Genomic DNA, 24142 nt, shown 5'->3' with positions numbered 1-24142 from the left:
ACAGTTTAGGGAGTTGCTGCTTTATGATTACGAAGCCTTGAGCAGCCAGTCCAAAAATCCACCACAGGTTTTCCTTTTGCTTGTTGCAGGTGGAATGGGTGAAGAAATGAAGTTCATGCTAGTATAATGTAATTAGACGCATCCTCTAATTAATCTCTTTATCTCATTAAGAGCATTCAGTTAGCTACCTTGGATTTTCACTGCTGCAGGGCTAACCCTAGGTAAATCCCAGATTATGTATCCTAACAGGTGTTATCTTAGAAATGAGTTACAGATAGGTAGCCATGTTGGTCTGCCATAGTCAAAATAAAAAAAATCCTTCCAGTAGCACCTTAAAGACCAACTAAGTTAGTTCTTGGTATGAGCTTTCGTGTGCATGCACACTTCTTCAGATACACTGAAGAAGTGAAATGAGTATCACTGTCTTGTAGTAAGGTTAAGGCTTACTGGGAAATGACATACAATGAAATGAAAAGGATGTTTAAAATAACGTTTATTTTTTTAAAAAAAGACCAGAAGCCTTTCTCTTGGGAATTATAGGGATAGAACGACCTAAATTGTATAGAAATTTATTCATGTATGCAACTACAGCGGCATGAATGTTACTTGCCCAAAAATGGATAGAAGAAGAGGTCCCAGCAAAGGAAGAATGGATACAAAAACTTATGGAATATGCAGAAATGGTGAAACTTACTGGAAGAAGAAGAAATGAAGACAACAAACTTTTAATAAAAGAATGAAAATGGTTTATCGAACATTTACAGACAAAATGTAAACAGATAAAACACTGGCAGGGTTATTGTAATAACCTGCAGCTACGTAAGAGTATATAGTTAAAGAAGTTAAATAAATGAGTTAATTAAATTAATCTGGATATGCAGAAGATATTAAAAATAAATTTAAGGAACTGCACAAAGAGGGGGAAGGAAATCAAGTTTTAAAATGTTAAAATGACTGTAAAAATCAGCGAAATGTATATATCTGAAAAGTACAAATAAAATTTAAGAAAGAAATGAGTATCACCATTATGTCTGTGCAAGTGCTTCTCATGCACCATTTGCCAAGGCACGTCACAACAAACTGCAGACTGGAAGCATAGTTCACCTCCAGTAAGTGGCCCAATAGCCTACTTAGATACAGGGTGGTCCAACTTTTCATACCATGTGGGTTGAAAGAGCACTGTCCCGGACCCCTGGCCTCCCTGGTGGCAAGTCAGTATATCAAGTCCCCAGTCCAGGGTCAATCCATGTGTCCAAAGTCCATAGATCCTGGAGCATCCAAGGTCCATCAACATGGGCAGTTGAGCAGACCCAGCACCTCAGCTCTGCTGCCCTTTTATACTTTGCATGATGATTGCGGCATCTGGGCTGGGTGAGGCAGGTGACCATCACCTGCTCCAAGCCTACTCCAGCTATCACATCCCTCCTCCCAGAGCTAGCAAGCTCCACCTGGCCAGCTAGGAAGCTGGGCTGTGGGCCCTTGACTGCCTCAGCCTCCTAATGTGCCACTCCCACTGCTCCCTAGGCCTGCCATGTTCGTGGGGACAGGGACGTCTCTGATGATGGGTCCTGTTGCTTTGGCTCCTGTGCACTGACCCCCGTCCCCTCATCATCTTCCATCACCCCATGAGGAAAGTTTGCATGAAAATGCATATATTAGCATAATAAATAACATAAAAATTCCTTATATTAGGGGAGATTGCTTGCAAAAATGTTTATACATTATATCTGGACCCCGAGATCCTCTTCTGAGGCCCTCCTTCGTGTGCCTTCTCCTCAAGAGGTCCGGAGGGTGGCAAAACGAGAACTGGCCTTCTCTGTAGTGGCTCCCCGTCTGTGGAATGCTCTTTCCAGGAAAGTTCGCCTGGCACCTTCATTATACACCTTTAGGCGCCAGGCAAAAACGTTTATTTTTAACCAGGCCTTTGGGTGATCTTATTGACAATAGGAGTATAGCATCTAGATCAAGGGAAGTAATAGTGCCACTGTATTCTGCTCTGGTCAGACCACACCTGGAGTACTGTGTCCAGTTCTGGGCGCCACAATTCAAGAAGGACACTGACAAACTGGAACATGTCCAGAGGAGGGCAACCAAAATGGTCAAAGGCCTGGAAACGATGCCTTATGAGGAACGGCTAAGGGAGCTGGGCATGTTTAGCCTGGAGAAGAGGAGGTTAAGGGGTGATATGATAGCCATGTTCAAATATATAAAAGGATGTCACATAGAGGAGGGAGAAAGGTTGTTTTCTGCTGCTCCAGAGAAGCGGACACGGAGCAATGGATCCAAACTACAAGAAAGAAGATTCCACCTAAACATTAGGAAGAACTTCCTGACAGTAAGAGCTGTTCGACAGTGGAATTTGCTGCCAAGGAGTGTGGTGGAGTCTCCTACTTTGGAGGTCTTTAAGCAGAGGCTTGACAACCATATGTCAGGAGTGCTCTGATGGTGTTTCCTGCTTGGCAGGGGGTTGGACTCGACGGCCCTTGTGGTCTCTTCCAACTCTAGGATTCTATGATTCTATGATTCTATGACATCCTATACCCTTTTAAAATGTGGCTCTTTTTTGGGGGGGGGGTGTTATTGGGTTGTTGCTTTTATTCTGATTATATATGTTGTAATCTTTTCTCTGATACGCCCTGAGACCTCCGGGTATAGGGCGGTATATAAACTCAATAATAATAATATAATAATAGGCAAAATTGCATATAGAACTGTATGAGGAGAAATGTGACAAAAATGCTGATGAATTTCCAAGGGGACTACTTTTAGACGCAAGCGGATGCAGAAACATGGTAGCCAAAATTTAAGGTTGGAAGAATGAGTAACTTTGCAGCTGGCAGCCAGCCCCAAACTAATCCCTCCATCTCTTAACACTATGTAGAAACTTCAGGCTAAGCCCTGAGAGTACAGTGGTGCCTCAGGTTACAGACGCTTCAGGTTACAGACTCTGCTAACCCAGAAACAATAAATTGTTGTTGCTGTTGCTGTTGTTGTTGTTCTAAATAGTACCTCGGGTTAAGAACTTTGCTTCAGGATGAGAACAGAAGTCGTGCTATGGCAGCGGGAGGCCCCATTAGCTAAAGTAGTACCTCAGGTTAAGAACAGTTTCAGGTTAAGAACGGACCTCCAGAACGAATTAAGTTCTTAACCAGAGGTACCACTGTATATGAATTAAGGACTGCCTAGCCATCAAATTAGCCTTCTGCTATACAGCACACTATGGCAGATGAATGACTTGACTTTCCCCTACATTTGTCCTGAGGAGGAAGGAAAAATTCTTGACTGGTCCCGCCAGAGAGCTGCAATCCCACACAATTAAGACTGAAATCTGCTTAGTGAAATCAATACATTTAACTGCTCCTGTTGGTTTGCCGCTTAGGTCATAGTACATAGCACTGGACAAGCTATGGTCTTCCATTTTCTTCTTTTTGACAAATAATGTGAATTTGAAAATCCATGCCACCCACTGGCTGCACCTGAGGATTTCTTTCCACAGCAGCTGTGAAGCCAACTGGCTCCTGCAGTCCGTAGCCCATCCATTGCGAGTCCTCTAGAAATTGTTACCACTGACCAGCCATCACAAATATGGGCCCTCTATCAACAGCACAACCGGGAGCTGTGAAGCTGAACTGAGGTGATAATAAGATTGGGCAAAAGGTGGGGAGGTTGGGGTGGGCAGCTCTAGACATTTTTGCTGCCTGGGGCACAGCAGCACTTTGCACTTCCACCTCCCCTCAAGTCATGGTTCTTGGTATTCAACACTGCTCAAGTTATTTTGGCACCTGAGGCAAAAAAAAAAAATCCACATGGGCCTCTTTGGTTTCCAATAAAACAATAATTAATAAATAACTTTTTTCTGCCATTTCATTACACTAGGATAGTTGGCTGCATGAGGCAGCTGCCCAATTGTAGAGATTGCATGCCGCTAGTGAGATTAAAGGTTTATGATCTGAATTTGTGTGTAGTTGTGAGGGAGATGGAAACATGCCACAGTTGCAGCCAATCGTCATAGCAATATGTGCAAGAATCGGTAGGTTTATTTTTAAAAAAAATTGTCCTACTCACTTGTGCATCTACTGCTACTGTGTGCCTTTCCAAAAGCAGTTGGCAGGAAAATTCGCACAACCGCTGCTCTGAATTATTGTACAAGGTGTGAGCGGAAAGTTCAGTGAGTGGTCACAGAAATCGGACAGCGAGAAATATTCAAACATACCACCTTACAGGCCTTCAAAGCAGGTCGCCTCTGATACAATGCACTGTTGACAATGTTTGTAGAACTCTTGGAAACTTCTGGAGAAGTCCTCTTTTCGTACTGCTTTCAGTTCCCTCATCACAACAGCTTGGACGTGTGAAATGTTGGAAAATATGTGCCCTTTCAGTGCAGATTTCAGTTTTGGAAAAAGAAAGAAATCCGGTGGGGCCTGATGGGGCGAATATGGAGGGTGGGACAACGCAGAAACCTCAGTAACGATTTCACACGGAATATGCAATTCTTCCGCCATTATTCGGACGGACAAACGCCAATCAATAACTCACAAACTCAGTTGACATTTGCCACCGTTCTGCTTGTCGACGGTCTGCCAGACAGAGGGTCATTTTCAAAGGTTTGCCACCCTTCACAGAAACGCTTAAACCACTCACACGCTGTCTTTCAAGTTACAGCTTCATCTCCACACACAATTGTGAGCATTTCATGGGTTTCCGACGCCGATTTACCCAAATTGAAACAGAATTTCATATTGACTCTCTGCTCCATTTTCTATCACAACCCACGGCACTATTAGCAGCTACTAAACGCTACCGCATGAACAAATCTATCAACAAATGCCTATTAACAAATGCTGAAACATGTGCACATATGCTAGCTGAGATACGGACAAACGCCTCCGGTGAATCGAGCAGTTCCCATTATCGCATACAGGGATGATTCACCCTACTTTCCGGTCACACCGTGTATGTATCTGTATGAATGAGAACATAAAATAGCCCCCATGTCAATGCCTTTTGCACTGGGGTCCTCATCCCGTCACAAGAGACATTAGAACCGTCTGCCCTGTGAGCAGGAGAGGAGGAAGAACCAAACTGTCAGCATCACAACCCTTTTAAATAGTCTTCAAAAAAAAAAACCTGCTTCAATGATACTTTGCTGCTGTTGCTAACCATTTTAAGCCACTCTGGCAGCCTTGTCAGCTTAAGAGCAGAGTAAGAATGCTTAAAATAAATAACTCTGCTCTGTTCCAGCGGAATGGTATATTAAGCAGCAGGTATTAAGCTTCAAGAATGGATTTTTGATTAAAGCGCCCTATTAAGGTAAATTATTTTAAATTATTATTTTTTTTTCAGCTGGTGCAGGAAAAATGAATATGGCCATAACAGAGCCTCTTCTCTGGAAACTGTTCATTTCCTTGAGCTCAGACAAACCTCCACAGCTGGTTCACTTTTTAAAAACAGCAGCAACAGACTGCCGTGCTAGATGGCAGATACCACTGGATTTCACTGGCACAAAAATATACACATATTTATTTATCTGATGGATGGATGGATTAAAGAGCATTTATATACCGCTTAATAGTTTAGAATTCTCCAAGGAGTGTGAAGTTGGAAGTTTCCGAGTTCCATATTACATGCTCTTCTGCTCTCTATATCTTGAATCAAGCTCCAAATTTCTTGGCACTCCTTTAATGCCCTTACAGTTCAGCTCGACCACAGAAAAGATAAGTCATCTGTCATCTTCCACCAATACAGTATGTGCGACATGCATAGGGTTTCTCTCTATACCTTGGCAGTGCTGAGAATTGAAGCAAAAAGCTATTTCAGCTAATTGATGTGGTGGTGATTGTGGTGGTGATGTTTTAATTTGATGGCATATTTGGATTTTATTCTGTTTGTTGTTTCTAAGTTCATTTTTATTATTTTTATTTTTATTTTTATTATGGCATTAAAGCTTGTTAAGTGCAGTTAACAAGGGCTCTAATTTTGGTGCCCAATAGTTTTGGGCAGAACCATATGAGAGTAAGTTCCAATTTATTAGTGTGCTCAATGTGTATTGAGCAAAAGTGTGAGAGGGGGAGTTCTCGGCGGTTAGAGAGGTTGCACGTTCCCCATGCTCCACCGCTGTTCTTGCCCCAGTCATGAGCTCTTCCTCCTTCCCTCTCCAACTGCAAACTCCTCCCACAAATATTTCCCTGTGTGCTGCATTTAAACTTCACAAAACCCTCTAGCAGAAGAATTTTTCAGAATCTAAATGCAGTGGCGTTGCAAGGTATGAGGAGGGGAGTCTGCAGGCTAGAAAAGGAAGCTCCGTGGACCACATTCGGTCCACAAGCTGTCTGTTCCTCACCCCAATATATAGCAGAGGTGGCAGTGTGTGAGGTTGGTACTTTCCCATTGCATGGAGAGGTGGAGTCCCCCCAACCCCAGGCAACCCCCGAGCAGAATAATGACTCAGTGTGCTATGAGATTAAAATTGGCCACAACTTCATTAAGTTTCATATGTAGGGAGACCTTGGCTCAGGCATTGGGCATTTATGCTTTCCAGTCCCCACCCGGGGATCTGGGAGACTTCAGGGTTATCCAGAATGTGTGGGGATTGGGCTGGCTCTGGAGAACATATGTTCAAGCAGAGAGACTGCCCCCTGTTTCGCCGCCATTGGAGGGGAGAGCAATGACAACCTCTCGGCGTATGGCCAATGCCTCCCCTCAAGACCCCTTTAACGGGGAACCCTGGGATTACCGCAAGGGGGGGTCACCGCTTCACGCCCTCCCACCATTTACTCATAAATACAAGGAAGACAAAGGAGCTTGTGGTGGACTTCAGGAGACAGAAGAGCAACGTCCAGCCACTTTTGATTGATGGGGTCTGTGTGGAGAGGGTAACAACGTTCAGATTTTTGGGCATTGAATTACAAGAGGATCTGTCCTGGAGTGTCAACACAAGGGGGCTTGTGAAGAAGGCGCAGCAGAGACTGTACTTTCTGAGAATTCTAAGGAAAAACCATCTTCCGCAGAAACTGCTGCTTGCCTTCTATCACTGTGCCATTGAGAGCGTGCTCACTTCTGGCTGATGTGTGTGGTACGGAAGCTGTACTACCCAGGACAGGATGGGGTTGTGCAGAGTTGTTAAGGCAGCAGAGAGCATTGTTGGCTGCCCACTCTCCACCTTAGAGCAGATTTATGCCACAAGGTGCCATAGGAAGGCACTGGACCTAGTAAAAGATCCATCACATCCTGGTCACTGTCTCTTCGAGCTCCTGCCGTCGGGACGGAGATACAGGACGATGAAGACAAGAACGAGCCGTCTTAAGAACAGCTTCTTCTCCAGAGCGATCTCGGCCCTGAATGGGAAGCCTGGACTTTGAAAGTCATCTAATCTTCCTTGCTGTATTATACTGTATTGTTTTAATTAGTGTTTTTATAGTTGTTTTGATTTTGTGTGGAGTGCCCTACCTGGGTGGATGGAGCAGCCAAGTAATTTCGTTGTCCCCGAGAAGGGGCAATGACAATAAAGATATTATTATTATTATTATTATTATTATTATTATTATTATTATTATTAAGATAGTCTAAAGGATTCCACTCAAGGCCTGAAACCACCAAAGTTGTGACGGTTTGCTAAGGGAAAGGCAAAACCTGCCAATGCAGGAAAATTCCTTTCCGGCCCTTCAACAGAGACCCTGACGTACCTGTGGAGAAGAGGTTAGCCTGCAAAAGAAGGCTTAACTGAGGAAGGGCAGGGTGGGAGAAGCTCTGGAGCCAACTGACACTTCAGAAGGTAAGGTTCACCTTCTGTTGTGTGGGCAGGACAGTCCCTCCCCTTACCTGGACAATCCCCTGGCAACGCCTCCCCAGGCAGGATTGGGCAATTGGCGGAGGTAGGTGGAGACCTCCAGGTATCCAGCCTGGGGAGGATGAAGCCAACCCGAACTACCAGGGGTCGCACTGGGATCCAGGGGGCTGCACACGGCCATGCAAAAGGTGACCCCATTTGATGTGGGGAGCGGTCATTGTTTGCTGAGGTAATTTTGTAGGCTGTTTCCCTCTGATAGCACTGCTTGGTAAGCAGAGTACATGATACGTTCTGCAAGAGAGAAGAGGATCTTCTGTACCAGTTAAAACTGAGCTAAGTGGAACAGGCAGGAGATATGTCTTGGGCTAGATCAGACAATATCTCTTCCTAGCCTTGAGAGGAGAAGGGGGAAATACTGGGGAATGTAGTTCTGTTTCTCCCAGAGCTTTTCTTCTCCTAGATTCCTCCGAAGTGACGTGGCTTATAGTGCTACTGTGAGAGAATGAGGTGATGGTACAGCAGCAGAAAGCGAGAACTGGTGTTTCCTCCCATTAGAGATCTGAGAACAATCCATTGATTCCGAGTACCTGCAAGCAGGATTCCAAACTGATAACCTGGAGCCAACCAACATCTGCAAAACAATCATATGAAGCTGCCTTATGCTGATTCAGAACATTGGTCCACCTCATTGAGGAAACTGCCTTATACTGACTCAGCCTATGGGTCCATCTAGCTGTATTGTCTAAGCTGGCATCTCCAGGGCTTCAGGCAAGAACCTACTTGGAGACACCAGTGATTGAAACATGGACCTTCTGCCAGCAAGGCAGATTCTCTCCCACCTAGCTATGGTCTCACAGTACCGTCTCTACTTCCTCTGGCATCATTTCTCCAATAGCTCAGGCTGAAGACTTTCTCAGTCTTATTACTACTGGAGATTTAACTGGAGATGCCAGGCCTTGAATATAGGATTACTGCAATGCGTTCTATGCAGTGGCAAAGAAAGGGGGTGTGACTTAACATATGAGAGTGCTGGAGGTGAAATAGTTAAACAGGTTACCCAATCAGAACCCAGGGGGTGGAGTCAGAGGGACTATAAAACCAGCTCTGGGAAGGGCAAAAGGGGAGTTTGTTGGGAGTCGGGTGGTTGGTTGGAGTGGGAGTGAATTGGGATAGAGTCAGTGGGTAGGTTGAGTTAGTGTAGCAAAATAAGTTGAGTCGGGAACAGTTAGGAGCTAGGAAGACAAGGAAATATCTGAGAGGTGGTTTAGTGAGTGAGAGCAGGTAGTGGAAGTTATAGGTCTGGATAGGCACCCCATGATTGTAATTGACCGATACCGTTTATGAAACCACACGCTTGTTAAACTGCAATAAGTAAACAGAAGTTTATGTTCCAATTTACCCTGACTGGACTCAGTATTGTACCAGATAGGACCTGGGTGGTGGCAGCGAGAAATAAAGTGGGTGGCACAGGTATCAATAGACGGTGAAACGTCCGGGGACCCTGTGTGATCACCACAAGGGGGTGGGGGGGTGCAGTCCGCCCCGGCTGTCATCGCTGAGGGGGTGACAAAAATACGAGTTTAAAATAATAATGGTAATAAAATTGGGCTCACAAAACTTTTTAGTTCAGTCAACAAACGTAACAAAATGTGGCTGGCACTGGGCGCCACACCGTGGGGGCCGGCACTTACCACGGGGCCTGCAGTGTGCCCGAGCCACAGGTCTCTCCTGGGAGTGACGTGGTGGCTTGGGCGCCTGTAGGTTCCACACTGCCTGAAACAGCAGTGTGGGACTTGCGTCTGACCTCCGCCTCTCCCTCAGCCGCCCTACAGCTGAGGGGGAGACGGCAGAGGGGCTCCATGCAGTGCGCTGTGCCATGCCCCCATGGGTGGCTCGCCCCGCCCCCAGCTGCAGGATGCGCACGCCGCACCTGGCACCCAAGCAGCTAGCTATGCCACTGGCTCTATGTGGAGCCAGAGGTGACCCAGAAACTGTAACTAAACCAGAATGCGGCAGCTAGACTGGTGACTGGGAGTGGCCGCCAAGACCATATAACACTGGCCCTGAAAGACCAACATTGGCTTCCAGTACATTTCTTACAAAAATAGGAGCAGTGGAAAGATATTTAGAATGTTGCACAATATCAGGAGTGCCCGATGCAGCCTCACTCCAGGGCACTGTGGGAAATTTAAATGGCAGCTCATACTAGGACCCTTCCATTTGAGTTTCCCATAATGACCTGACTGTGACACCATATTGGGTGTTCTAGGAATGTTTAAAATTGCAACCTGTAGCCAACTGTGTGCGGGACAGGCATAATCACTGGTTCACAGATTGAATAATGACCCTTGCTTTTGAAACATGTTGTTAGCCCCAGAAAACACCGGTCCTCAGCAGCTTACTTGGCCGAGCTGTTTCTTGGCACCTGTTGAGCTCACCTCCTCTATAGTTTCCTTCTTTCTGTTCAAAAGAGCACTGCATTCCGAATCATAGCAGAAGCAAGGTAGGCAACTGGAGCCTTTGATAAAGCTGTGCTTGACTTTTTCACTGCCCTCTGTTTTAATTAAGTGCGATTAGCAAAATGTCATGTGGAAGTCTAGCCGGGGAACTGGAAATAAAATTCATCACCGGGAGCGCCGAGTGAAGAATGGGTTCCGCGAGGCAGCATGGCAATCAAAGCCCAGAGCCTGCCAGCTCCAAACCTTAGCAAGGGGAAACGTTTGCTTTCTAAAAAGAGTTCACCTAAGAAGCAGAACTAATTAGAAAAGATTAGCAGAAATGAAGCATGTAATGGCTGGAATGCGGCGGGAGCGGAGAAGCAAAAGGCTGATGAGTGACCCTGACATTTGGGGAAACTTCTTAGAAAACTTGTGTGCTGCTTTCTGTACAATGAATGACTGACTGAATGCTCCTGTGCAAATCTGACTGGATACATATGGTGGTACCTCAGGTTAAGTACTTAATTCGTTCCTGCTGCTGCCACCGGAGCACAATTTCTGTTCTCATCCTGAAGCAAAGTTCTTAACCTGAAGCACTATTTTTGGGTTAGCGGAGTCTGTAACCTGAAGCGTATGTAACCCGAGGTACCACTGTAGACTCATAGAGTTGGAAGGGACCCAGAGAGTCATCTGGTCCAACCTCCCTGCAATGCAAGAATCTCAACACGCAGTCCTTAGCCACCGGCCTGAATCTAAGAGGATAAGGGACATTTATTTGACCTGCACCAGAACCAGGGGTGACCCCCCCAAACCAGCTGGGGAAATGGTTGCCGTGGTTTTTAGCACCTCCACAGGCAGCAAACATGGCTGTTGTCAATCCAGCCTCAGGTTCAGGGCTGCCTCAGGTGACCCAGTGACTTACTGTAACAACTTCATGGTGAGTTCCGGCACCTATTTTTCTTGGGGGGAAAAGCACTGGGAAGAATCTACTCATTTACAGGTGGTTCCCCTCTATGCTCTCTCTCCCCCACCTCAGCAGGGCTCACAGTGGCAGAGCTAAGGTTGTGTGGTCTTCTCACTTTGAAATAGATTTACGTGTGTCTGCATTTGTGTTCATGATTCCTTTGTCTCCGTATCCTGTCATAGCCAGATGGCAAACTCCTTGGGATATGACTTGCCTTTTGTTTGTGCTACTCTGTTCCATACCTTTTCCACGGTTGTTAATGCAGCGCTAAAAGTAGTAACATTCAAGGCACCAGGCATCTTTCAGATGTGACCCAAATAATAGCGTACAGTGGTACCTCGGGTTACAGACACTTCAGGTTACAGACTCCACTAACCCAGAAATAGTACCTCGGGTTAAGAACTTTGTTTCAGGCTGAGAACAGAAATCGTGCGGCGGTGGAGCGGCGGCAGCGGGAGGCTCCATTAGCTAAAGTGGTACCTCAGGTTAAGAACAGTATCAGGTTAAGAACGGACCTCCAGGATGAATTAAGTTCTTAACCCGAGGTAAGGTAAAGTAAAGGTAAAGGGACCCTTGACCATTAGGTCCAGTCGTGACCGACTCTGGGGTTGCGGCGCTCATCTCACTTTACTGGCCGAGGGAGCTGGCGTACAGCTTCCGGGTCATGTGGCCAGCATGACTAAGCCGCTTCTGGCAAACCAGAGCAGCGCACGGAAACACCGTTTACCTTTCTGCCGGAGCGGTACCTATTTATCTACTTGCACTTTGACGTGCTTTCGAACTGCTAGGTTGGCAAGAGCAGGGACTGAGCAACGGGAGCTCACCCCGTTGTGGGGATTCGAACCGCCGACCTGCTGATCGGCAAGTCCTAGGCTCTGCGGTTTAGCCCACAGCGCCACCCGCATCCCTAACCCAAGGTGTTGTTGTTTAGTCGTTTAGTCGTGTCTGACTCTTCGTGACCCCATGGACCAGAGCACGCCAGGCACTTCTGTCTTCCACGGCCTCCCGCAGTTTGGTCAGACTCATGTTTGTAGCTTCGAGGACACAGTCCAACCATCTCATCCTCTGTCGTCCCCATCTCCTTGTGCCCTCAATCTTTCCCAATATCAGGGTCTTTTCCAGGGAGTCTTCTCTTCTCATGAGGTGGCCAAAGTACTGGAGCCTCAGCTTCACGATCTGTCCTTCCAGTGAGCACTCAGGGCTAATTTCCTTAAGAATGGAGAGGTTTGCTCAAGACTCTCAAGAGTCTCCTCCAGCACCATAATTCAAAAGCATCAATTCTTCAGTGATCAGCCTTCTTTATGGTCCAGCTCTCACTTCCATACATCACTACTGGGAAAACTATGGCTTTAACTATACGGACCTTTGTTGGCAAGGTGATGTCTCTGCTTTTTAAGATGCTGTCTAGGTTTACCATTGCCTTTCTCCCAAGGAGCAGGCGTCTATTAATTTCGTGACTGCCATCACCCAAGGTACCGCTGTATAAAACTGTAGCTTAGGGAATCTCCATTCTTTCCACTTGGAGCCATGGGAGGAAATGCACTGTGGTATTTTCTTGGAATTCATAGCCAGGCATGAGAGGAGTCTGTGCTATGCTCCTTCCCATTTTACCCCAGCTTTTAAAAACTACGTTTTATTTTTAAAAACACACACACCATAAATAGTAAGGCTAATGGATGAAAACAGCAATCTCATTAAATATCAGCTTGCCAGAGTCTGATTCTTTATCATCATCCACATATTGGGAATGCTGACATAAACTGTACTGGGAGAATATCAATATATTTTTGTGTAAGCACATGAAAGTTCAATAATGTACTTGAGAATTCTCTAAATTCACCTTAGCTCTACTCCATTCTGCCCAATTATCAGGTTTTTCTTAATTACTCAAAGTTTTGTGTATATCTGCACATTCTACACTAAAGAAATCTGGTCAAATAAAATGAACCACATATTTAATATGTTCTGTCATCATAGCTCCCAGGTTAGTGAGAGAAGCTTTTCTGTTAAACAGACCGAGACCCAGGATATATGCTACTGTCACAGTAATGGGTTTGGTTTAAGCAAGAATAAATGTCATTACCTTGTCTGTTTTTTGTCAATTCTCCTAACTGTTCTCTCAAATGATATTGTGTGTGTGTGTGTGTGTGTGTGTGTGTGCACGCACGCGCTTTTCCAGGTTGGTTTTCCAGAAGCCAGACCTATTGTAAGTGCATAATGTATGCCTGTAGCAACCTCTGAGAATACAATGGAAGAACAGTAGATTACAGAAAGAAAACAGCCAGCCCCCTGTGAAGGCACAGGATAAAATTTATCACTTCAAGCTAATTTACCCTCGGAGAAGAAAAGATGTCCAAGGCTGAAAACACAGCAGCCAAATCAGTCTCCTCGACGTCCAAAGGATAAGTGTGTGTCTATGTCTGTGTGCATTTGCGTGGGTTTGAGGACCTGGCGGATCCAGCCGGTCCCTTACATGAGGACTTATCCTGGGAGTGCAATTCAATATGCATAAGAAGGGTGCCAAGGAAGAGGAGAGATATTGGCAGAAAATATGCACAGGAGGGGATGGGGGACTGGATCAGATTCATAGTGTGTGTGTGTGTGTGTGTGTGTGTGTGTGTGTGCGCGCGCGCACACACACACACACACACAATCTGTAAATACACCAGCTTAGAGCTGTCCATTGATTAGAGTTTTTTTAGTTCATTCAACATTTCCCTTTTAATCAGTTAAATGATTAATGTATTATATTTAAATAAACATGCCTATGACCATCTGTGCCTCTTTGACACACTGAGGTGTGAGAGAGCTTGCAATTTAACAAAAGAAACATTATAAGAAATGACCATCCTTCATATTTCTCTCTCTCCCCCGACATCTAAGACAGTAACATATTGGAATCAGAAGAGCTACAAAGCATGAAACATGTGGGAGCGTAATAGCCTCAACATTTAAATTTTATTCCCAGCAATTAAAATTTGCCCCCACAGACTAATTAACCAAGACTTCACTTGTTTGATCTGCTGGTTGAGCCTGTTAAAGTTTGCAGCTGCAACAGATCTCTAAGTGATAGAACATCGTTTGCAACTACCTGTTACCTGGCTGACATGACGTCACACCATGGATGAATAGCTATATGAAGCAAGGCAGGAAGGCTGTGCTCATTGGCCATGCCCCAGCCACTGTTTCGCCACTGCCCTTCCAATTGCCAAACATTGGAGAAAGATCTCACCTGGGGTGCCTGTTCAATGCATGCAGTGTGTCCACGTGATTTAGAACCCAATGTGATCAGGGTTCCTCATCACAGGGAGAACTCACACTCATACAGCAGGCTGGTTAATTCTGTGTCTATCAGCTCCATCTGGTACACAGGCTGAGACCCTACCTGCCTGCGGACTGTCTTGCCAGAGTGGTGCATGCTCTAGTTCAGTGTTTCCCAACCTTTTTTGGGCAAAGGCACACTTGTTTCATGAAAAAAATCTCGAGGCACACCACCATTACAGCCCCGTGACGTCAGCGCGCAGCGTCACGCTGGGAGGGACATGAATTGCTAGCAAATTACATAATCACCTCCTTGAGGGCTGGCTCATCTTCTCCATTAAGAACCCCATTAATTAACAGCACAGACTCACACCATAGCCAAGACGAGGGGGGAAAACCTCAGTCATGCACAGTCATGCACATGTGGGGGCTAAATGAGGACGAAGACCGGGCAGAGAGCAGGGTTCAAATCACCCCACCTGGCCAGGACAATCCCTGGGTGCTCCCTTGGGCCACTCGCCTGACCCACCTCGCAGGGCTGTTGTTGCGAGGATAACACGGGGAGAACCACGCGCGCCCCTGGGAGCTCCTTGGAGGAGAAAGCGGGCGATGAATGCAATGCACGAAATATATGAGAGGCGACCAGGTTTTGCAGGTGAGGGGCCCCCGCCAGCCTCCGCTTCCAACACCCGGTGCAACGACGACGAAGTTTCCCCCCGGGCTCGGCTCGGGGAGCAGCGCTGCTCCCCCCCGGCTCCCCTTCGCCCTCCCGGCTCTCTCTGCCGCCCACTGGGGACCCCCCTCACCTGCCAAGTCCGGAGCGCCAGTGGAAGTTGCATGCATGCATGCAGGGCACTGCATTGCCATTGCATTGCACTGCACTCCATGCAACGCCTGCACGCATGCATTGCCTTGCACGCCCGCCAAGGGGTCTCCCCGCGGTCCGATGCGTCCCCTCCGGCGCGGATGCAGCATTGCAAAAATAACCCCCCCCGACGCAGCCCTACCTGGGGGGCAGCCTCCGCCTCAGCCGCTCCGCCTCCGCGGAGATCCCCGGGCTCCATCCTGCCGCCCAATCTCTGCGGGGGCGCAGGCAGGCTGCGCGGGGTCTGCGCGCAAGAGCCCCCCCCCGCCCGGCCGCCGCCACTGCGCTCATTCCATGGCCGGGAGAAGAGCGCGTCAAACAAAACACCCGGCCCGCCAGGCCACGCTGGGAAACGTAGTTCGCGCACCCCGCGCGGGCGCGGAGCCCAAGGGCGAGGGGACTACGGATCCCGGCAGCCCCCGCGCCGGGGACGGAGGGGGAGAGGCCAGGTGCAGGGATGGAGGGACGGGTGGGCGAGCGAGTGAGTGAGTGGCAGCCGCCAAGCCTTGGCCGAGAGCCAGGAAGGGCCTCCCCGGAGGAGGAGGAGGAGGGAGGCGCAGAGCGGGAGAGAGGGAGGGAACCCCAGGGGTCATCTAGTGAAGGCGCCCCAATCGAAAATTTGACTTTTTAAAAAAAAAATCTTTCAAATTTTTTAATTTTTCCCGCGGCACACCAGGCAACATCTCGTGGCACACTAGTGTGCCGCGGAACAGTGGTTGGGAAACACTGCTCTAGTTATCTCCCGCTTGGACTACTGCAATGCACTCTACGAGGGGCTACCTTTGAAGGTGACCCGGAAACTGCAATTAATCCAGAATGCGGCAGCTAGACTGTTGACTGGGAGTGACCACATAACACCAGTCCTGAGAGATCTGCATTGGTTCCCAGTACGTTTCCGAGCACAATTCAAAGTGTTGGTGCTGACCTTTAAAGTCCTAAACAGCCCCGGTCCTGTATACCTGAAGGAGTGTCTCCACCCCCATCGTTCAGCCCGGACACTGAGATCCAGCACCAAGAGCCTTCTGGCAGTTCCCTCATTGCGAGAAGTGAGGTTGCAGGGAACCAGACAGGGGGCCTTCTCGGTAATGGCGCCTGCCCTGTGGAACGCGCTCCCTTCAGATGTGAAGGAAATAAGCAGCTATCTTCTCTTTAAAAGACATCTGAAGGCAGCCCTGTTTAGGGAAGTTTTTAATATTTAATGCTGTATTGTTTTTAACACTTGATTGGAAGCTGCCCAGAGTGGCTGGGGAAACTCAGCCAGATGGGCAGGGTATAAATAATAAATTATTATTTATTATTATTATTATTATTATTATTATTATTATTAGGGATGCAGCAGTGGGGCAGTCAGTGGGCCCAACCATTCTCTCCTGCAGTGTACGATTATTTGTTGTGTGAGCTGAATAGGGCTCACGTTTCCTTTCAACCTCCAGTGTAGCCACTTGAAACAAAACACACACATGTATGTGCACACAAACGTCTATCCATCTGCCTGCCTATCTGATGCGCAAAAAAGAAACCTATATTATCAACCCTCCAGCACAAATCAAACTCCCCCAATACTATCCTGTCTCTGTAGCTGTACAGGGCACACTGTCCTACTTCAAATAACGGAGCAAAAGGAGAATGATAAAAGCATTAGAATTTCTCCAAGCACTTGATGAAACTGAATGCATTTGGGAAAGCTGCCTTTAAAATGCAAACTGGGGCTTGGTGCTGGCTCCCTGCTGCTCCTGCACTCTGGAACAGCCCCGTCTTGCCTACATGTTCCATGAAATTGAAGCAGACACATGAAATGTTAGGAGACGTGCAGTCCTTATTCTATCAAACAGAAGTCGTTTTAAGCACACAGAGAGAGTTGAAAAACACACAGGATCGTTAACAATGACAACTGCACAGAATCTGAATTTCTTTTTTGGTTGTGGGGGGGTGTTGAGGTACATCAGCCAAAGCCGACCTCATAAACACAATGGGATAATGGAGTTGTCTTTGTGGAAAGAACTGATCTGCGTTGTGTCTTCTTCATACAATTTGCTGTCCTGGGATAACAACTTCTGGAATCTGCCCAGCCTCTTATTTGTTTGTGTGTTCAAGGGATGACCAAGAGTCAAAAGCCAACAGCCATAAGATCAGTCACACTTAACTCTCTATTTTTTTCCAAAATACTAGGGTTAAAATGTTGCCATGTGGAATACTCCTGTTCAGAGTTACAGCCACCTACACCCTTTCCCAGGATACTCAGTTACATGTCATGTGACCCATACCACCCCAAAATCTCTAGCCTGAAAGTGTGGCACCCAAAATGGCAGCAGAGATCTTGCGTGAAAAAACAGGATGTCTCGTTTTCCGCCCGGGGCAAGTATGTCGATGTTGTGATAAACTAGCACTGCCCTCTGTGCATCACCCTTATCTTCTTGGAGTGGCAGCGAGAATCCATTGAGTCGGATGAAAATATTATTTGTTCATTTAAGCTGTTTATATAGCACTTGCTTACTGAACACATGGAGATATGGGCTGCATATGGATATTTTAGAGACTTGGGGAGGACACAGATTGTGAAAACAGGAGTTACTGAGGGACAACAGTAAGCCGAGTGCCAGTGTGCAAAGGAGAGGGGAGGGCTGTTGCACTGGTGGTTAGATTGGTCTCAACTAGGGCCCAGGGCCTTTTCAGTACTGGCCCCGACTTGGTGGAATGCTCTGTCACAAGAGACCAGGGCCCTGCGGGACTTGACATCTTTCCGCAGGGCCTGCAAGACAGAGCTGTTCCTCCTGGCCTTTGGTTTGGACTCAGTCTAACCCTTATGTTTTCCCTCCCCTTATGGTTTTGATCCATGGGCTACTTTTAAAATGAGGCTGCATTTTGAACTGCATTTTAACCTGTATTTTAATTTGTCCCCCCTCCCAATTATGTTTTTATTGTAATTTTACTGGTGTTAGCCGCCCTGAGGGGAGGGTGGGGTATAAATTTTATTATTATTATTATTATTATTATTATTATTATTATTATTATTATTATTATTATTATTTTAATGCAGGAATAGCTAACATGGTTACCAACAGGTGTCATTGGACTATAGCTCCCATCATCCTTGACCCATTGGCCATGCTGGCTGGGGCTTATGGGAGTTGCAGTCCAACAACTTCAGGAAGGTACCATCATGTTGGCTAACTCTGGTTAAGGGCTGAAGAAATAGCGAAAGCTGGTGGGCAGCATTTAAACTCCCATTTTAAAACAAGTAGTTCATTCCCTCCACCGCCGCCCCCATAAGGCAGGCAAGATGCTTTTAGAGCCAAGAAAAGAGGGATGGCAATGGTGACTTTTACCACCACCCACTTCTCCTTTTCAGAGACCCAGATATTGCCACAAGTGAATCGCATAAACCCAACGGTTCAAAAGCTGCCCATTGATTTAGTCTGAGCTCCACTTCTGAGGGACCAAATCCTACGTTAGCAGGATGCTGAAATACCGTACCTTCCCAGCCCAAACAAAAGGATGGAGGTGGGGAAAAAAATGTCATTTGAATGTGTGACCATGAGGGGAGCTATTAATGGAAGTGGAAGAGAAGAGCTGAAATGTCTCAGCTCATTATCTGGGCTTCTTTCCCTGCCGCCCTCACCAGTAAATGAAAGGATCGTGGGATCTTTTCCTCCCTGAATTTGAGAGGGTATTCCAGGACACAGTCTGTAACATCTTGCACTGAGGGAGGGAGAGAGAAGCTCAGCCAGTTTTCCTGCAGGAACAGTCCAAGCCTGTTGAATACCCTCCTAGCTGGCTCTTTTTCTGCATCCACCTAATGAGGGTCAGCTGAAGCACCAGATTTCTCAAGCACTCATCAGCCACACAATGCTTGCTGCCTGCCGGCCTGGCTTTCCTGCAAAACTGCTGGTACTGTTCATCTTCCCTTGTAGGCGAGGGGGCTTGTTCAGAAACCACAAATCCCTTTGTAAGCGGAGCTTTTATGCTACTACAATAATTAGACATTAATTAGGAATGTGTAAAGCAGCAGAGACTGTCCCCCCCCCGAGAAAGAAAAGTCTCTTTTTGTGAGGACGGCAGAGACTACGTCGCGTCCATTGCTCAAACAGAAAACCAGGTTCTCAAAAAAATGTGTGACTTTTCCGTTGCGTTTCATATTATTTGAGCTGCTGTGCGCAGAAGAGGGAACCACTCAAAAGCATAGCTGTCAACTTTTCCCTTTACTTGCGAGGAATCCTATTCAGAATAAGGGAATTTCCCTTTAAAAAAATGGGAAACGTTGACAGCTATGCTCAAAAGATGATTCAATAACCCCTTAGGACATGTTAGATTTTTAAAATTCTTGTATTTGTGCCTCGCTGTAAGAATTTGGCCCACTCTACATTCGCAGTACTTTCCCCCCTCTAGAAAAATACGGTAGGTGCTGGCGCTCACCATGAAGTTGTTAAATAAGTGCCACACTTTTTAACAACAACAACAAAGAGGTGCCAGTATTGCATACCCTTGAAAAAAAGCACTGTTTGTGTGCATGCTTCACACTAGCTGCTGAAGGTTTCCACAGCATGGATTATCTTTTAGTGCTCGATGGAAGGAAGATTAGGAAAAACTTGTTGGTTACACAGAACTCCTTAGTCAAAAAAAAACCAGTAGATGGTTTTGCTCTAAAATTTGAGAGGAAGATGGTTATTGCCTATGGCACCCCTACATATGTTTTCAGGCCATAGCTCCTCTCCATCGAGCATAGCCAATGATCTGGGATGATGGAAACTGTAGTTCATCAACTTCTAGAGGGTCTCGCAATCATTTCTGTGAAACAGTCATAGCTGGTCATATCAATAGTTTCTCTTATTAGGAAAATAGGAGGCACTACAGCTGGCAATTGCTGGATATATCTGGTGAAATGGGCTCTTGGCTGAGAAAGCTTTATCCCAAGACAATACGTAAGGCACTACAAGTCTCTGTGTTTTATTTGCTGCCTTGAGCCAAGCTGGGTACACTTCTAGAGTGAATTATTATGGATTCATATTGGGTTTCAATATTTCTTTTGCAGTGTGTGAGCTACCTTGAGGATTTTTTGTGTCAAAAAGAATGATATCTTGGGAACAATACGTAAATGAAACGCATGTGTCTTCCTACAACTGTTTCTGAAGCTTGTGTTTAGTCTCCCCAGGGCTCAGCTCCTGACTCGGTTTTCCCAATGGAAAGCCAGACAGCCACAAAGGGCACAATACCGCTGTCTGAAAAGGCTATAGTGCAACCACAGTAGAACAAAAGTAAACCAGAACAGTGCGGTATAAAAAGTTGCAGAATTTCAGCAGAAAGTTACAAGATACAGGGCGACCACTCCAAAACTTTTGCAGGCACAAACAGCATCGAAAACGGGATTGCAAGGGACTGACCTGAGAGCAACATGAGCACAAATAATCATGAATGTGCAAAAAAGAGAAAGACATCTGGAGAGGCTCATACAATTCGGTCAAAAATAATGGGTTGGATTCTGATTGGAAGCAAGTTGAATTTATGTGCCACAGAAAGCAGTGAGGCAAGTGAATGGAAACTTAACCTGGACGCAACCCATTGTTCCCTATTCATATATACATTAACTCTATTTTTGCTCAAGTTGAGCAGGTCCCGTGACAGAACAAAAGTTGCATACATGAAAAGCACGCAACATCTTCTACCGCTCGAGACTCAAAAGCAGAAGCAGGACACTAGGCTCTCCTTCCATTTCCAAGCGACTCCCTGCAGCCTTCCCACAAATTAGGCCACATTTTATTGTTTGGTCCCATCATCGTTGGCTTTGTCAATGGGGTACTGGATCTAGTTCATGGGTAGATCTCGGGGGAAGAGTGCAGTGGTAGCAACGTTCAAGTGCTTTCCCATGCAACATGGTCTGGAGAAAGCTGCCAGTGGGGAATCCTCCTCCTTGATCCTTTTATTGATGTGGTTAAGTGCATTTCTGCAGTCTGCTATGTTAAGTGCATTTCTGCAGTGCAATAATTTAGCCTGTATTACATAAGCGCAAAAGTTTCTGAGTTGGAAGGCGACGTGTGAATCACGGAGCTTTAGAGGGGACATTTTGAGTATGGCAAGAATCCAATGAAACAGAATCACACATATAGTGGAGCTTTGCTTTCTGTTTCACTACAGAAGTTTTATCCGTCAAGGACACAAGCCATCCAACTCACTATGGCTTGTCTCTTCAGGTTGTGTATGCAGTTCTCTTATGCATTCACATGCTCCTTCTCTAGAACCCAATTTAAGATATTGTAACGGGCATGGTCCATTATTTGCCTGCTGAAGGGTATGGTGTGGCTGTGTGCTCACAAGTGTGAGAAGAGACAATGTGTGAGCATGAGAAAGGCAGTACAGTGGAACCTCGGGTTAAGTATTTAATTCGTTCCGGAGGTCTGTTCTTAACCTGAAACTGTTCTTAACCTGAAGCACCACTTTAGCTAATGGGGCCTCCTGCTGCCGCTGTGCCACCGGAGCACGATTTCTGTTCTCATCCTGAAGCAAAGTTCTTAACCCAAGGTAATATTTCTGGGTTAGCGGAGTCTGTAACTTGAAGCGTATGTAACCCGAGGTACCACTGTAAGTGAATAAGCACATATCATAGGCACATGTTGCGTTGCTAAACTTGCCGTTGCTAAGAATTGGGGAAATTCTAAAACATCCAATGCAAAAGACATGGATAAAGTTATCACAATCAACAAAACTAAGCAGTATTAGATTAAGACATAATGGAAATCTAAATTTATGGCTTAGTTGCAACCTTTTTATAGGGTTTTAGAAGGCTGACATGAACTATTAATAATATTAACCACTTTGCTATAATTTGTTTCTTTTAAATTAGTATATGCTTTTGTTAAGAGAAACGAGGCATTATTTATGCTACTAAAATTGTGTAATGTATTATCAAATGTATGTTGTAATTTTCAATACGAGATAAGTACAAGATAAAAACTGGCCCCCAGGCCAATTTGAGGTTAGCACTGTTCAAAAAGTTAGCCATAACCGCATGCCTTTTCTAAAGTTTTGTCTTCTGTTGATTGATTTATCTGCCTCATGTTAATAGCTCCCAGTATTGGCACTATAAAACTATGTGGGTAACAACAGTTTTATGCAGGCAGCAACAGAAGGTGACCCAGATTACAAGGCATTGTGTACTAATGCCAAGTCTTCTTGCTTAATGGCAGCTGCTGTAAGCCTGCCTGATTAAGATTCACATTCGGCAGGCAACAAATCACACAGCCCCCTCAGACAAAAACACAGAAGAAGTGCGTGCACACACCAATTGTTGGTTTCAAAACCTGTTCAATAGAGCCTTCCCTTCATAAACATAGATCATTCTCTGCCAGCTGAGCCCACTTTAATTTCATGTTGTACGTACTGTCATCGTTTTGACAAAATGATGAAAGAAAACCCATTTCAAAAGCTTTTTTCACACCACCCTATAAAGTGGGAGTTTGTTGAAAAGGTTAAAAAAAAAAGTCAATAATGGACACTTCCTTTCTCCTCCTAATGGAAGGGTTGTATTTACAAGAGAGAGAAAAATTAAATGTCCTGTGACATTTTGTGGAAGCTTTTCTCCGAGGTTTCCCTGTCCTCAGACTTCTGTGGCATGGCTTTTAAGCAAACGACAATCCAAGAGAGCGTCAAATGTCAAAAACAGATGTGATGAACAGATTAATAAGTTGCAATAGAATGCAGGAAAAAAAAGAAATATATTAACCACCCATTAAACATTTTAAACCTTGAGCCTTAGCACCTGTCTAATAACAACAAAGTTCAACACTGCTGAAGAACACAGGAGTATTTCAGGAGGGTCGTCTTTTGAAATAATCATTTGTTCAAAAATGTTTGTCTTGCTGAGCATCTCAAAGTTCCATGGCCCCAAAGCCATCTGTACTATAAGTTTTCCAAAACTTAGAAAACATACTTTTGACATTTAGGTCTCTCTCCCCCTTACCCTGCCTGCCTGCCAACATTTATCATCTTTAGAGATTTCTGCTAGAAGTGTTTTATCTCTTTTCCTAGACACAATGACAGAAGAGAGAAACAAAATAATGCTTACTTTTTAAGTGGACAAGCAGCAAGAAACTGAGGTAGATGATGAGGAGAGAGTTAGTTTTTGAATGAGTCATATTCATCTTGATGGAGCATCCTTCTTTAAAGTTGCCAGGTATTCCCGGGGCAGGGGTTGAGATGTACTGCTTCCTACTTCTGCCCTAACCGCAGGCTGACACTCAAGGCACAGGGTCCCTTGCATGCCATCTCTGACTCTGCTTTTTGCCAAACGCAGCACCGCAAACCTACCAACCAAGATCCACTTAAAAGGCATTTGTGCTTGGGAAGGTTTTACTCCAGCCGCACTGGGCGATGTCTCAAACCTGGTGCAGACTTCTCCACAAACTGGACTGGAGTCTCTTTTGATTCCCCTGGTTTTGTGAAGAATTCTGCCCACTGGAGAGAAACGGCGCCCCCAAACTGCGTGCTGGAACAGTATTTTCCAAGACTTCCCCACCCACCGCTTCCTCAATGCAAAGCTCCATTCAGTTACTGTCCCCCAGGGTTGTATTAAAGAGCCCCCGATAGTAACACTTTGCACGTGTGAACAATAGATCTTTTAAAAATGGGCTGGGCAAATAAAGCAATTGCTGTTTTAAGTGTTAAGAGATTGAAGAATTAACTCTCTACATAGGATTTTCATAGAGAGAGGAGTCCCTAATGGGTGTGCAATGTCCAGCCACTTTGTGGGTCTCCACCCCATAGCATAAATAAGAATAATTTTCAACTTTTACACGCAAACATTTGAGCTGCACCTGTCAGAGCTCCAAAAACAAGAC

At 45.8% G+C, this 24142-nt stretch overlaps 1 protein-coding gene across 1 annotated transcript in view; it reads right to left on the bottom strand.

The window, feature by feature from the left end:
• CRB1 (crumbs cell polarity complex component 1) overlaps nucleotides 1–23705 on the bottom strand; it is a 148916-nt gene extending 125211 nt beyond the window's left edge. The window contains exon 1 of the mRNA XM_082225414.1: nucleotides 23371–23705. Within this exon, the coding sequence (XP_082081540.1) occupies nucleotides 23371–23446 (76 nt within the window). The 5' untranslated portion in view covers nucleotides 23447–23705. The remainder of the gene's footprint in view (nucleotides 1–23370) is intronic.
• Nucleotides 23706–24142: the final 437 nt, after the last annotated feature.

Source organism: Podarcis vaucheri (assembly GCF_965113315.1).
Source record: "Podarcis vaucheri genome assembly, chromosome: 6".
NCBI lineage: Eukaryota > Metazoa > Chordata > Lepidosauria > Squamata > Lacertidae > Podarcis > Podarcis vaucheri.
The sequence above is the reverse complement of the archived record's forward strand: the minus strand, read 5'-3'. Positions and strand labels throughout refer to the sequence as shown.